A 16,247-nucleotide genomic window follows, 5' to 3' on the forward strand; every position below is an offset into this window, starting at 1 on the left:
GGCATTTTAGCGCGAATAAAGATATTTTAGCGGGCATAAAGTTAACCGGGGGGGGGGAAGGTATCTTAGCGGGAATAAAGGCGTTTTAGTGGGAATAGAGGTATTTTAATGGCAATAGAGCGTGGCGTGGAGGGAGCAGCTCCCGTGAGGAGCAGCACGAGTGACGGCGGCGCAGGTCCAGGCTCGGGCCGTGCCGTCGCCCCTGCCCTCCCCACGCGGCCCCGCCATGTCCCCTCACACGCCCGGGACTCCATTTCCCGGCATCCCCCCCGCGGCCGCTCGTTTAACACACACACACCGCCCGCGGGGGCCGAGGCGGCGCTTGTTGTTTGTCTCGGATCGGGTCCCAGCCGGGCCATGGCGGCCATCGCGAGGGGCGGCCCCGGCGCCCGCGGGGCCCGAGCCGCGACCACCAACATCGTGTCGCAGCTGCGGCGGGGGCAGCTCAGCGGCCGCGGGCTCACCCGCGGGGCGCAGGTAAGGGCGGCCCGGGGGGGGGTGTGAGGGGGTGCGGGGTGTGTGTGGGGGGTGCGGGGCTGGGGGTGCGGCAGCTCCCGGCCGAGCACGGCGCTCTCGGGGCTCTGCGGGGCCGCCAAGAGCCCGCCTGGCCTGGCGGGGCCCGCTCGGCCGTGCCGGGGCTCCCCAGAGCCCTCCCGGCCTCGCCGCCGCGCTGGAGGGGCGTCCCCGCCGCAGGGATGTGCCCCTGTCCCTGCCTTCCTCCGCCGTCCTGCCATCCTCGCAGGACGGGCGTTTTCCGGGCTGTTAAAGAGCCGTTCCCGGCCCGCTCTGCTCCTCGGCCGGAACAATGCGGCGTGGAAATTAAGGGGTATTTCCTGCACAAAGGCGACCTCGTGGTGTTGGGGGGTTCAAGAAAATCCTTTTGGGCCCCGTGGTTTTTCCTGCTCCGGGTCTGGGTTCCGTGTTTGTCGTCTTTCCCAGCTGATAATGCCGAGAAATGGGATCGGCTCCTCAGCCCAGGCCTGTGCCTGCCCCGTGCTGATGCTGGGTCTTATTTTTTCTTTTTTTTCTTTTTTTTTTTTTTTTTAAGAACCTACTCACGGATGATGGACTATTTTTTTTCCTGTTTTTTTTTTTTTAATGGAGAATAATTGTGGTTTATTTTTGCAGATTAAATGCGACATGGCGCAAAGGCTTGGAAGCTGAAATGTGGGATAAAGAACTTGCGTTTGGGTGGTGATTTGTTGAGCTAAACTATTGTAGCCACAAAACCTGTACTGTATAGCTTACTAGCTTAAAAGAGTTCAAACGGAATAAAAATTGGGACGCCTTTAAATTTATTTACTAGTGCAGACAACAGTATTTTCTTTGGTTAACAAGGATTCTGAGGAATTACTGAGGGAAGGTTTGTTCATCGTGAATGTGCCTCGTTCTGTAGCAGAGATGGGTAAAAGAGCAGGAGATGATTTCTCACAGCTCTTTTGTCCTTATTGTGCTGCTTGCTCAGCTACGAGTTTGGTTAATCCCTGAGAAAAAGTAAATAATTTGCACAGATATAAACCTGTATTGACTCTTTTGAAGGGAGTTATTTCTGTGGGACTGTTTTAGGAGTGGATTTCGTACAGCACTTGGACAAATATTGCCTCCCTGACTTACCTGTCCACTTCTGTGCTCTTTATTTCATGTTCTGCAGTTTCAGTCAGATAAACCTGTACCAACCCTGTGCACTTGTGTATCTGTAGCATGATGCCTCCAATCTGGGCTTTGATTTGCTTCAGAAATTCAGTGCTGCTCTTTTAATTTGGGGCTTTTATGAATTTGCTGAAGCAAATAACTAAGCTTTTGCAGTAATCAAGGAAACTTCTGCTATTTGCATCCTCCTCCTCCTCCTCCTCGAATTGCCCAAGTTTGGGGTGGGTTTTTGGTTGCTGGGGTTTTGTTTTGTTTTACTTGAAAAATTTTGGTATCCCTGTACTGCCTTGAAAGACTGGAGGCTTGGATACACAGAGCTCCCAGCACTTCATAAATCCTGTAGGAAGACACTTTTAAATCACTTTTTATAATGGCATGGGGTGACAGGACTAAGGGGATTGGATTCACACTGATGGAGAGCAGGTTTAGATTAGATATTAGGAAAAAAACTCTTCCTTGTGAAGGTGGGGAGGCCCTGGCACAGGTTGCCCAGAGAAGCTGTGGCTGCCCCATCCCTGGAAGTGTCCAAGACCAAGTTGGACAGGGCTTGGAGCAACCTGGGCTAGTGGAAGGTGTCCCTGCCTGTGGCAGGGGGTGGAATAAGATGGTCTTTAATGTCCCTTCCAACCCAGACCATTTTATGATTCACTTAGACTAAGGGAGGGAGAATAACAACTCCCTGAATGATTTTGGACTTTATAAATTACGTGTCTCTGTACTTTTACCTTGAAGCAGTTTTTTGTTTGCAGATGATCTAAATATAAAACACTTTGATGTAGCTTTTAAAGAAGCACGAGGCAGTTTTGGGTGCTTTTTTTTTTTTAAGTTCTATTTTTTTAACAGAATGTTCCCAGTTTTCCTGCAGTTCACTCCTCAGTGGCAGTGTGGGAGCCCTTGCTTATGTTTCTCAACTCCTTTTTCACCTGAAAAGCCTGAGAGCAGATCGAGTTTCCAAGCTGCTCTGTTGGGGTCTAGAGCAAGTCAGGGCAATGTCCTTGGAGCTCTTTCTTCCTGTCCTCTGGAAGGAAGTTTTGGGTCATGTGCTGCCTGGACTGCTCTGTTGGTGTCCTGTGAGGAAGGTAAACCCTTCTCAAGATATTAACTCAGGGAGATTGTAGAATACTCTTCCTTGCTGTGGTGCCTGCCATGGGCAGCAGTGGCATTTATCCTTAAACAAAGCTTTGTGTACTATTTTTAGGTGATCTCAAGATCCATTTTTGTATAGGAAAAGTAGAGGCTTATCTGTGAACTGGGAAGGATCACTGTTGACAGGCCTACATCTGAAAGTTCATCCCTCTGATCTTACAGGGACATAAAAACATTTTTGACAGCAGCAGCCCCCTGAATATGTGGCAGTTTTGAGGTCAACTGAGGCTCTGAAATCTGGATCCCTGGGTGTTCTTGCTGTGCTCACCTACCAGGAGCCACAGCTCTCTTGCCAGTTGGTCTCTTACTTTACTATTAATAATAAATTATTAAGAGAGGGGCAACAAAGTTGGGGAAAAGTATAGAGAGTCATATGAGGGGGGGCTGAGGGAGCTGGGGGGGCCCAACCCGGAAAAAAAGAAGCCCAAGAAGGAACCTCCGGCCCCGCAAACCCCCGAAAAGAAGGGAAAACCGGGGGGGGGTCAGGCTCTGCTCCCAGGGAACAAGGGACAGGAGGAGAGGAAATGGTCTCAAGTTGTGCCAGAGGAGGTTCAGGTTGAACATCAGGAAGAATTTCTTCCTGGAAAGGGTGGTCAGGCTTTGGCAGGGGCTGCCCAGGGAGGTGGGGGAGTCCCCATCCCTGGAGGTGTCCAAGGAAGGACTGGATGTGGCACTCAGTGCTCTGGGCTGGGGGACAAGGTGGGGGTCAGGCACAGGGGGGACTTGGAGATCTTTTCCCACCTAAATGATTCTGTGATAATAAAGTTGATGGATAAATCAGATTTCAGGGTATATTGCCATTATCTGTTCCTGTATCCATTTTATCCATATTTCTGGCATCAGCTGCTGCCCAGGACACAGGTTGGTATCAGATTGCATAACCTTGGGCCGGGGTTTGCCCTGCACTGACCACACAGCCAGTGGAAGGGGCTTTGCAGGAGCTGGTGAACCAACTTTCCAGAAGTGACACACATTTTCTGCTAAGGAGGAACACTGGTTGTGAGGGGGCTGGTGTGTTGTCCCTCTCTGGACACAGCTGTGCTGTGTGTCACAGGCACAGGGAACAAGCTCTAATGGGGCTTGTGCTGCTGTTCCTTGAAGGCAAAATAATACTTTGGGTCAGCTGATCAAGCTCAAATCCCCTTAGCAAGAGGGCACACACTTCATCTGCTGCAAGCCAGCTGTGAAAAACATGGATACAGCAGGAAACCAGAAGATATTTAGGTGCAGCTATGGGAATCCCTGTAGGCAGAGCAGTGTAATAATGGACTAACCAGGGATTTGTTGGCAAACCAACATGCTGCTGGTGCAGTCCCAAGAGCTGATCGTCAGCACTGCTCTCACCCTCACAGGATTGCCAAGGCTTAGCTGAAACAATCAGAATGGAAAAAAAGAGCCTCTTTTTCCAGCTGTAATTCATGCTCTGCTATCCCTAGGAATAGACACTTCCCTCTGCAGGGCAATCTCTGTCCACTCAGGAAAAAAAAAATCTCCGTGGAAGGAAAACATTTTCTGCCTCAGACACCCAGATTTCCAGCTCCTGCCCCTTGCAGGTTATCAACAGGCTGAAGTAGCTTCCTAACTCTGAGAAAAATATTTTGTTTTCTAATCAGTTTTTAGTTTCCTCCTTAAAACAGCACCACCAAAACAACATTCACGTGAATATAATCCACTTGAGTAGCTCTAATTGTGTGGGTCTTAGCAAGCTTAGGCCTCTTCAGGAGAGGACAGCGAGGGAGTGTTAGAAAGCCTAGAAATGCTTTTATTATGTAACAGGGCCCAGAGCTCTGTCATGCAGTAGAAATGCTCCAAAAGTGGTTGTGTTGGACTTGAATAGTCTTTATTTTTTTGTGTGGCTGAAGATGAGTGGGAAGAGAAATGTTATAGCTGTGATATTCCGTGTCCCTCTGCTTTTCCTTAGATATCCCTGCAGGTTTTGTTTTCTTTCAAAATGAATTAAAGAAGAAACTTAGGCAATTCCAAGGAAAACTGTTCACTGAGAAGTTAATATAATTTCACTTATTAGTTGATCTGTTTCTCTCTGAGAGTAAAATCATCAAAGCAAACATTAGTTGCTCTGGTAGCTCCTGTAGTGGTTTTGGAGAGCTGTTGGTGTCAGAGGTCCACGTTGGAGTTTTCCTGCTCTTGGAAATATTGTGGGGATTTGGGATTCACAAGACCTGTTCCTTGTCTTGGTAGACCAGCTCTTCTTCCAGTCCTGGTGAGTAGAGCTGTAGTTTGGGAGTCTTTGGGAGGATTAGACCTGCCTGGAAGCTGTGTCAGGTTTTATCTTTATCCTAGGACAGTGTCCCCCTGGGTTCATACCTGGCTTTTGGGATGGCAGGAGAAGGGAAGGGGCTGGGGAGGATGGAGGAACAGTAGCTATAGGAAACTTGAGCTGCACTTGCAGTATCAAGGAGCTGGAGAGAGGCTGGACATAAGTGCTCTTAAATGGACTTCTCCTGGCTTAATATCAGCGATGGAGTTCCTTTTTATGAGTAATGTCTGGGGGGCTCTGACGAGTTTTTGATCAGAGCTCTGTGCAAAAGTCCCAGCTGGTGCCTGACCACAGTGTTCTGCCCTAGAGCTGCAGGCCCACAGCTTCTCCCTTGGAATTCTTTCCAGAATCATTCCATAGGCCAGCAATTGTGTTCCTGCAGTAAGGGAAAACTTGGAAGGAGGTCATTTACCTTCGTAACAGCCTTTTGTGTGAAAAGTTGTGTGAGGAAGGAGACAGCTTAGCCAGGCTGCTGGATGGTTGTTAGCAACTGGAAAGGAAAATATAATAAAGAGCTGGGATGATGGGGCACTCCCCAAAATCCTGAATAATCATTCTCCTGGCAGCCTGTCAGAGATGACTTCCTAAGTTATTAATGTTCCAAGGAAAATTTAATATTTAATTGCACAAATATTAGTTTCCTGTTTTTAAAGGTACAGCCTGAAAAACTTGAAGGAAAGAATCTGGAAAAGCTTCAGTTTTATTAAAATACATAGAGACAATATGCATGCATCTGTTTGTCAAGATCCATAATCTTGTGCCTCTTTGCTTTTAAACTTTGAGGACATTTAAATATGTGCTTTAGAAGTGGTCATGGAAAATACCAAGAGTGAAAATTCTGCTTTTTTTTAAAAGCACTTCCAACCTTAATGTATGGTTGCAATGCAAAATGGAATTAAAAGAAACTCATAACTGATGTGTCATAGCTGTGAAGTCTGTCACAGCATGAATCCTTTCGAGCTGTAAAGATGCCTGGACACCTGAGTCACTGCTTTTTGCTTTTTTGAAAGATGACAGCAAAAGCCCCCCTGGAGCGAGCGTTTAGCTAGACAGTGAAATGTTTGAAGGGTAAAATATGAAACAGAGAGAGGATTTTATCAGGGAACTGTTCTCCCTACTCTGGAGAGTGAAGGGGAGGACGAGCTCCTGGTTTTTCTGCTGCTTTCACGTGCTCTGGGAAGACACAGAGATGTGTCACTGACCACAGCTCGGCAAAGGGGAGGGAAAGGTTTGGAAAATCGGGGGTTTGCTTTGTAGGGAGATGAAAATGCAGGAACACAGATGGGAAGGAAAATCCTCACTGGAAGGGGAAGGGACTTGGAAGCAGTTGTAGCTACAAGAGGTCTCAGGGCAGTAACAAATGTTTGGGCAGGGGAAGGGGCACAGAGCAGGGAGGATGTGCTGCTGCTGCTGCTGGAGAGGCTGTGCCTGGAGGAGGAGTGGAGGGGAGAAATGAGAGGGAAACTAAACTGATCAAGGGGTGGATTTAGGTAAAAACAGAGAATTTCATGGAGATTTCGATATTATTCATAATTATTTATTGACAATCTTGCAAATGGATGCTGTCAGGGGACTGTTAGGTGGGATCTCAGGAAAAGGTTCTTCCCCCAGAGGGTGGTTGGGCACTGCCCAGCCTCCCCAGGGCAGTGGGCACAGCCCCAAGGCTGCCAGAGCTCCAGGAGGGTTTGGACAACGCTCTGAGGGACAGGGTGGGATTGTTGGGGTGTCTGTGCAGGGCCAGGAGTTGGACTGGATGATCCTGGTGGGTCCCTTCCAGCTCAGGAGATTCTGTGAATCTATTCTGTGATTCTGTGATCTTTAAAAGGATTTAAAAGACGGGAGGATTAGAAAGAAATTTAAAGAAATATTAAGACTTGAGTGCAGTCTTTGTTCAGCCCTTTTTATACTTCCAAGAAAAATTATGCATAAAAGTTATTTTAAACTGTGTAGTAGGAATGTATAACTATGGTAGTTATCAGTCTTTGGAGCAATCTCCTGGGAAATCCTGAGCCCAGTTCCTTAGGAGACTTTAAAAAGAAAACCCCTTGGTCTGCTCTACCTTGCAGTCATGGATGGGCTTGAGGACACATTTTTAACTTTGTACTTAAATCCTCTGGAAAGCCTTTGACTGCCCTTCTGGCAAATCCACGCTGCCATGACATAGCTGGAGTAGGGGGAGGTGGATGATGATCCTGGGGAGGTGGTGATACCTGGCTGGGGAACAGGATCCAGGAAACCACGGCTGTGGATGCCACTTCCAGCTGGGCTGCTGCAGCCTCCCCTTTGCTGGATAATACCCAACTTCTCAAGCTTTGTGTGCAAGATTTCAGGTGTTTTATCCAGAATTTTTCAGTGAGTGAACAAAATCTCTGAGAAATCAGCGTTGGGTTGCACTTACCCTGCTTGGATGAGGCCAGAAATTTCAACAGAGGAAAAGGAAGGAACCCATTTTACTGATGACTGTTCAGTAAAATTTGCCCAGAAAGAGCCAAGAAGAAAACCACCTTTGTTTATAAATGAAAACCATTGACTGGCTGCTGGTACAGAAATGGAGAGATGCAGTTTTTAACCGAAATGGCTGTAAGGAAAGACAGCTCCATACAGTCGGGTTGAATTTGAATCCCTTCAGAGAATCCCAAATCTTTGCGTTGGCAAATCCCGCCCGGCCACAATGGAAACATCCCGAGCCAGGGCAGCCTCATAAACACAGAACAGGGACCACAAGCCAGAGCTTGCCATGAAACCAAAGACATGTTAAATCAAGAGAAAGAAAAATTGCCTTTTTTTTCCTTTTTTTTTTTTCTTTTGAAAGCGGTTAAAAGATGATGAGAACAAGGAAACATTTGCTTCACTCCTTCAGAATTTCAGCTCTGAAAGTTTTTCCTGTGGCTGCCTCTGGGAGCCCAGGACAGGGAGTACAAAAATGGGAGTGGGGATGGATCCTGCCCCAAACCAAGAGTGTATGTGAGATTAACAAAGTGGTGTTAAGCCCAGGACAAGATTTTAATGTCAGTTAAAGGCTTTTGGCCTTTCCAGAGAGCACTTGGATACTGAACTCTGCTGCTGGAACCTGAGCTGCAGCCCAAGCACGTCATCTCTGCCTGGGGTATCTTCCCATCAGCTGGAGCCAGAGTTGGACTCTTTCCCTGGCATTTTGCTGTGTGTTCTTTGCACTTTACCCAGTCATTAATCCAGTTCCTCCACCGCCCCTGGGGTTGTGTGCTCCTCCCACACCTGGGATGGGGTGGTGGAGAAGCTCCTTTGGCTCCCTCTGTGCCAGGAATCACAAGGAGAAATGGGAATCTGTGACTTCAGAGGAGCCGACCTGGAGTCCAAACGATAAGAAGCCATTTTGACATTCTGGTTTTGCCCTTTGTTATTTCTCCTCCTCAGAAGGAAACTCTGTGTCATTCTCCAGCAGTGCTGGCTGATTGCTCTGATCCAGAAGTCAGAAAGCAGGGAAAAGGTAAAAAAGTCTCCCCAGTTTTTGACTCTTGTGTTCCAGATCTGCTCTTGCTGCTTCAGTCACCCCTTGTAGCAAGAAATCTTGATTCTTCATACCTGAACTGATACTTCAAGAGCCTTGAAGTTCTTAGTTATCTGCAAATTTAGGAATTTCATCAGGAAAAGACCCCTAAGTATCTGGGAAGCTTAGAAGGATGAGGACCCATTGCAGCTGCATTGCCAAGCTGAGTTTTCAAGGGCTTGCATCAGTTTTCTGGTCTTCCTGTTTAAGAAGCAGAGAAAAGGGTTAAATTGTCAGCAGAAATTGGGGTATATTTGCATATAATTGTCTAATCAGGACTTGAGTGGCCCTTTGGAATTGCACACTGAGGTGTATCTGAGAAGGATGTCTTGGCTGAAACAATGAGTGAGATTTCCTGGCTGTTAATTATTAACAAGGAAGGAGGGAGGGAAGCTCAGTTAACCACAGGAAGGGTCAGAATGAGAGCAGCTTAGAGGTTTAGGCCTAGGAGTAAGAGCAAATCCACACATGTGCCAGGGCAAGGTTAGGTTGGATCTCAGGAAAAGGTTCTTCCCCCACAGGGTGGTTGGCACTGCCCAGGCTCCCCAGGGCAGTGGGCATGGCCCCAAGGCTGCCAGAGCTCAGGGAGGGTTTGGACAACGCTCTGAGGGACAGAGTAGGATTGTTGGGGTGTCTGTGCAGGGCCAGGAGTTGGACTGGATGATCCTGGTGGGTCCCTTCCAAGTCAGGATAATCTATGTTCTAAATGTTGCCTTGAAATCCTGCTGGCTGTAATTATTGTCTGCTTTACCTTTCTGTACATGAATAATTCCCTGTTTGGGGGTTGGTGTGGGTACTTCTGAAATATCATAAGGGAAGGGAGTTAAATTTTTGTCAGCATTGGCTGGATGGTGAACTTTACCAAAGAGCTCCTCCTTTGCAGCTTCTGCTGGCGTTAACCTGGAAGTGTTCAGGCTTCAAAACATTTTTTGTGGATTCAAATCAGAATATTTTAGTCCTGTGCTGCTACTTCATTTCTTTTTTTCAGGTGTAAAATACAGTGGTGATTATTGAGAATTTTTTTTTTTAATCTTTTGGTGAGAAGGACAAACCTGAAGAAAGTTTGGACAAGTGCAGTAGCAAATTCCAAGGTGTTCTTTTTTTTTTATGGCTGCAGCCTCTTTCTCAGCCAATGTTGCTCTTCTACTCATTTAGGTGGTAGTCTACATTTATAACTACGGCGGATTAGTGGGATTTGGGGAGACCTCCAGGCCTTAGGATGCTGGCCCCATAACCTGCGAGGTGAATGCCCTTCCCCCTGCCCCTGCACGTGGCTCACACAGACCACCAGGGAGGGACGGACCAAAGAGAAAGTTTATTGTGGGGTTGGGGTTTATGAGGCTTTTAGGAGGGTCAAAAGGGGACCAATCACAAGCTCAGGGTCACACAGAAAAAACCATCAGGTAAAGGGTCACCAACCAATAGAAAGGGGTTAACAAGGGACCAATGAGAAACACCTCAGGACACCTTCCCAGGACACCTTCCCAGGACACCTTGTGTGAGACAAGAGCTTCACAGGGGGTGTGGGGAAGAAGGAGACAGTGACACTGCAGAAAATACAAAAAGCCATTTTGAAAACATGTTTAAGCCACAGTAAAAACTTCTGTCTCCATAACGTTTGAGCTGTTTTCCTCACCAATCCATCTCTGACAGGAGTTTTTCCATCCTGCATATGGCAAATCCATTGCCACATATAACAGAGGGGAATTTCCCTTGTATGTTTGATATGTTCTTCTGGAGCTTGGTTGTCAGTCTTTGTGGTTTGGGTCAGTGCTGTGACCAGCAATGGCTTCAGGGACTTGGCTGAGGTAATACTCATTTCAAGCAGTGAAGCCTTTCCATCTTCTGTGTTCTACACCTTAGACTAGTTTAATTTGGGATAGTGGCAAGGGCACCCAGTTCCTCCCTCACTGACCTGTCAATTGGAGTGCTGCTAATGGAATTATTTAGAGACTAATGCGTTCCCATTTTAACATACATGATCAATATAAAAATACAGGATGAGATGAAGTGCTCTAAATGACAAAATCTGCTTAGAGCCCTGCCCTGCTTCAGATACTGTGAAATTCTGCAGCTCCCAGTCCTGGACAAACTGCTGCATGGAAAGAGGTGCTGGATTTTGGAGTGGTACTCTCTACAGCAAGCTGTTTTGCCATGATATTCCGTTGCTGACATGGGGAAGGCAATAAGGTTATATTTTCCTGCTTATGAATCATTGGACACATGGGAATTCTGTTGTTTCTTCCTTGCAGATCACAGAGGCCTTGTTAAAGGAGAGAGATAAGCAAGCAAAATGGAATGGGATTCCCTTGCTGTTGCAGAAGCTGTATGAGCACAGCCACCCAAACAGCGACTTCTCCCAGTGCCAAAGCATCCTAAAGGTACTGCCTGCACTGTCCTTCCTACAGCCAGGCAGGATTTTGTCTGCTGTGATCATTATTTTAACTAATTTTTGAAGCTGTTTGCATGATAATATGTCTGAAAATGGGCTGGTAGATACGAGCTGGGAATGCAGGTAATGATTAGTCAGTAGATCACACAGATCGTGGGAGATAATTGTGTTTATACTGATGAGCAGTTTTCTTCTCCAACCATCTCTTGATTTTTTTTTTTCTTTTTTTTTTTTTTGCTCTCTGCAGGAAATTTCTCCCCTTCTTTCGATGGAAGCCATGGCATATGTTACAGAAGATAGAAAAGCTGCTCAAGAGTCCACTTTCCCAAATACATACACGTTTGACTTATTTGGAGGAGTCGATGTGAGTGCGTTTTTTCAACAATATCAAAACATTTCTGCATGATAATCATACCCCTGAGAAATCTCTTAGACCTTTGAAGCTCCGAAATGCGAGCTACAGAATGACTTCACCAATTTGATGTTAAGCATTGGAGTTGTGCCTGTTTCTGTTAATCAAAATACGAAGGGGGTGTGTTTTTCAGGGTATCACATAAAAATGTGCTTTTTCTTATATGATAAATAGCCAGAAAATCTGGATATTTCTTCACTCAGTCAGTCTTTTTAACTTAAAAAGGTGAGACCTTTAGTTCTCAGTGAAAACAGTTGCAAATGATTCCTGATTGTGAGATGAAATGCTACAGCTGGAACCAGAGCAGTGAGAATTTCACCACTGAGGGAGGTGTGGCAGTTTTTTAAGCACACCAGGACACTCTTAGCCACCTTGTCAGTGTTTATTGCTTCATCTATGGAAAAGTTTTTTTTAAAGAACTGTAAGTTTTCTCTTGACATTCTGGCAATTTATCCTTTTGTTTATTTGCTTTAATTCTACGTTACAGAAATACCCATTTGTTCAGTTTTATGGTGACCGACTCTGGGATCTTGGCTTTCATCAGAAACACATGATTTGTATTTTCTGATGAACTAACTGATACTCTCTTCCTTTTTTTCCCCTTTTTTTATTGTCTAATTAAGCACTTTTTGCTGCTTCTTTCTTGTTACACGTAGCATGCCTTTACTTAAGTAAAACTGATATTTATGTTGAAATGAGGAGTGGTTTAGTTGCCTGTGTGCTGTCGGTTGAGGACAAAAGTCTTCAGCTACCCAAGCAGTTTAGAACACTTTTTCATCTGAAAATGTGCTAAATTTCCCTTGGTTTTAAAGGAAAATAGTGATACTTCCTGTAGGAGTGATTTTAACACACAGAATCTGTGTGTGTTGGGGGTGAGTTGTTTTTTTGCTGGTTGGGGTTTGGTTGGTTTTTTTTCCTCTTGGGCTGGAGATGGCAAAAATCAGATATGCTGTAACTACCTGGTACTGTGGCCAGAGATTTGGCTGATACAGGTGGGTTTAATGTGGTTAAGGGCAGTGATAGAATCCAGTGCTGTGTTGTTGTTTTGTTTTGGTTTTTTTTTTTTTCAAAAATCCTGCTCTAGGGCTTGAAAGGGAATCAGTCTGACCTGCTGGTACTGATTGTTTTGCAGGGAGTAACTCTGAAGGACCCTAAATTTGCAGTGTATTCTCTATGCTATAATGTGTGATAGTATGTTCTTTATAATACTTTTGGATTCTGACAGCTTTTACATCAAGGAAGAACAAAACCACATTGTCCTCCCTTCATATGAATCCATGTAAAATACGACCTGAGAGTGCAAACACATGAACTTGATGAAGCCTCATGGATTTTATACCTGAATGCAACCCCCTTCCAAGAAATAAGATCTTGTAATTCCCCTTCTGTGCCTTCTGCCACACAACATGAAAACACGAACTTTAAAGCATAAAAAAAAATAACCCCCAAACCTTGAGGTGTGAATTCTCCTCCTTAAAACAGGAGCCATTAATATGAGCTCTGCATTACTGCTGCAGTCATTTTTCTCTACTCTATTGATGCTACAATTACTGTTATAAATATTGCTGGAAAATGTATGTTCCTCTTTAAAGTTGCCTATTTATTTGTTTGTCAGTGCTTAAAATGTGGCCTCCAGGTGGCTTCCTCTGTGTCTGGGTGGGTAGTTCATTAAAAGAAGGGCAAAGTTAAGCTGGGACTAAAGAGAGCAAGTAGTAAATTGCAGGTTTATTGATCAGCTGGGTGATGCCTACATTGCTGTTGACAATTTTAAAACTAGAGGCATTTTGCAGTACTTGGGGGAGTTATCAGTTGCTTCTAGTGGTTAACTCTCATTTTTAAATAAACTGCTTATTTTTCAAAATGTTTTAAGATAAACCAGTGGTATAGACTGGAGCAACTAAAGATCAGTTCTACAATTAACAGAACCACAGTCCTGGTCTTGGAAAACTGATTGTTACGTTCCTTAAATAGAAATGAGACGACATCTGTAAATTTATAATAAGTATAGATCAAGGTGATGTACACAAGCAGTGGCTTTTTGTCAGTGAGATTAAAATCTGGAGCAACTAAATTCTGTTATGTCTAGACCTGAAATATGTTTGAAGGCCAGAAAGATTTAGAGAAAACCTTTGCAAAATATGCATTTCTCTGCAGATTATTGCTAAAGATTCCCTATTTTGGGAGATGTGTGACAGCCATTCCTGATTTTATCTGGAGGCATGTGAAAGCACATTCTTTGCAGGCTCAAATTCTTTAAAACTTGCCAGTGGGAGATTATTTTGTACAACCATTACTGTTTCTTCAGGGTAAATGCAACTATTTTCTGTCAATGTGATTTTGACACCAATGAAGTGTTGATTGTAGAGCCTCCATTATTCACCTCTGTGACTTCAGCAGGGACAGGTCTGGGTTTGACTTTGTCACTGGCAAATTAATTGGTATTTGTATCTAAATGATCATTCCTTTAATTCTTTATCTTATCATTACAGCTTTTAGTAGAAATTCTCATGAGACCAACTCTTATTACACAGAAAAAGAAGCAGAAAAGTAAGTAAATTCATGTTTTATCTCTCCCCCCCCAATTTTGCCTTGTGTTCTTATTCAGACAGAAATTGTTCTGTTTTTCTGTTATTCTCTTTCCATACCAGCAATTTCCTGTTGATTCATTTAGGAATGAATCATTGGTCTCTTTGTTCTCCGTGGTACTGATTCGTGCTGGGATTTGGGATAGTCACCTGTTGGGATAGTCACACGGCTCCAGAGGGTTCATACACTCAGCACAACATCCCTCACTCAAAGAACTAAATCTGCAATCAGTGGAAACTCTTGTTGCTACTGTGGCTACAGCTACAGTGAGCAATTTTTAATAATAAGCCACAAAACATTGTTTATGTAATAGGAGCTACAGAGATTGTGAGATAAAAAGTGTGCTGTTCTCCTGACTCACTTCCACATTGCTGTGAGGAGAACTTTGCCAAGGGGGTGCAGTGGCTTCAGCACAACTTTCCTGCTGGAGCAGCTTTGCTTCAGTGTTTTCATTTGCCCTGTTTGTGACTCTGCTGGTTCCCTGAGCCCTTGTGAGGAGAGGGAATGTCCTGGTGCACTCTGTGCCCGTCAGCCAGGGAACTTCAAAGGTGACATGGCTTGAACTTGAGCTAGAGGCAGCTGTTGTAGGGCTGTACTGAAAACATATTTTAAATATTAAAATGTGCAGTGAATCAGATGGAAAGCTGTTCTTATGAAGTCCAGGTGCTGTGTGGAGAACACTACGTGAACTGTCCTTATTTTTTTTTCCCCCATACTAAATAATTTCACATGTGAACAGGTCAGGTAAAGACTTAGAGAATCATAGAATGGTTTGGGCTGGAAGGGACCTTAAAGATCATCCATTCCACCCCCTGCCATGGGCAGGGACACCTTCCACTAGCCCAGGTTGCTCCAAGCCCCATCTAGTCTGGCCTTGGACACTTCCAGGGATGGGGGAACCACAGCTTCTCTGGGCAACCTGTGCCAGGGCCTCCCCACCCTCACAGGGAAGGATTTCTCTCCAATATCCCATCTAACCCTGGCAGTTTGAGTCCTTCTTCCAGTTTCTATCCTCCAAGGCATTTGCACGTGTGATCTGAGGTAGCAGCCTGCAATTCCCCTCCATTTTATGGCTTTCCATGGCACTCCTTGGCATTGGTGTCCCTTGGCAGCCTGTGGCTGGTGACTGACTGTTCTCTCCTTTGCAGTAAGTGATGACCTCATCAAGGACTGTCTCAGCATACTGTACAACACGTGTCTGTGTGTAAGTACAACTGCTGCAAAAGTCTTCTGCTGGTCTCTTTTTACAGGTGCCACTTGATAAGACAATATACAGACTCTTAAGTGTAATTTAAACTTACTCTGAAGCTTTATGTGAAAATTCCTTCAGTTCAATACAGGACTGCCCTGTATTTTGGTGTGTTACACAGTTTCTTAGTCAAGTTTAAATCCTCTGGTTTGGATCTTTCTGTCTCTGTGTTTCAGTAGGAAAGCCATGCCAGCCTTTGTCGAGTTCCATCTTAGAATTTGAAACTGGAAATAGATCCCTGTTAACCCCAGCTGCAGCTAGTCTTGTTCAGAACTGGTGCTGGCCCAGTGTTTTAAGTTTGATCCTGCAATTCCTTCATGTTCTGGGTATCAGTTTAGTTCAGCTCTGTGGATGGCAGAGCAGCACTAAGGAAGGTGCTGGGTTAAAGGCCTGTGGAAATACCTTGTCATTAAAATTCTGAAGCTAAAAGCACAGGCTCCAATTATGCATGCAGGGAACATCCTCAGGATTGTTTACTTCATCACACACTTCATTATGCCATAACCCAGGGAATGTTGTTTAACAAAAATTTAAAAAAAAGAGAGGCGGTTGATGGCTCTTCTGAAGACATCAGCCTGATCTCCAGAGTCTTACACAGTCATGTCTCACTGCTGAAGATCTGCACACATGGGAGGGGAAAGAGAAAGGATGCTTTTTTCTTGGCTTAGATGATTTATTTTTTTAGCTACAGGTAATGCTACTTCTGCAAACTGTGAAAGAAGCAAGTTTGCAATTTTTAGAGTAGCTGCTGTTTTAATTCACTCTGGTATTACTGCTGTCTCTTGAATGAGAAGTGTGCAGGATCACAGAAATGGTATGTGTGCAATATTAATGTGTAGATACTGAGGAACTGTCTAAGCCAGTGTAGGTCTGTGAGCACTGGTGATATGCCAGTCACACAGAGCAGACAGCTTTGCAGGCAGTGAGGAGGCAGTTTTAAGTTCCAGGGAAGCCTGGCTGTGCTCTCAGCAGAGCTCAGAGCATGAAAGTTGTCTGTAATGATTAGAG

General features: G+C 45.1%; 1 protein-coding gene across 1 annotated transcript in view; it reads left to right on the top strand.

Moving 5' to 3' along the window:
- Window positions 1–327: 327 nt before the first annotated feature.
- The window catches only part of TRPC4AP (transient receptor potential cation channel subfamily C member 4 associated protein), a 35,989-nt gene continuing 20,069 nt past the window's right edge, over window positions 328–16,247 (top strand). The window contains exons 1-5 of the mRNA XM_017837147.1: window positions 328–477; window positions 10,853–10,981; window positions 11,240–11,356; window positions 13,894–13,951; window positions 15,139–15,194. Of these exons, the coding sequence (XP_017692636.1) occupies window positions 358–477; window positions 10,853–10,981; window positions 11,240–11,356; window positions 13,894–13,951; window positions 15,139–15,194 (480 nt within the window). The 5' untranslated portion in view covers window positions 328–357. The remainder of the gene's footprint in view (window positions 478–10,852; window positions 10,982–11,239; window positions 11,357–13,893; window positions 13,952–15,138; window positions 15,195–16,247) is intronic.

This window comes from Lepidothrix coronata, unplaced genomic scaffold (assembly GCF_001604755.1).
Source record: "Lepidothrix coronata isolate B3197 unplaced genomic scaffold, Lepidothrix_coronata-1.0 Scaffold293, whole genome shotgun sequence".
Lineage (NCBI taxonomy): Eukaryota > Metazoa > Chordata > Aves > Passeriformes > Pipridae > Lepidothrix > Lepidothrix coronata.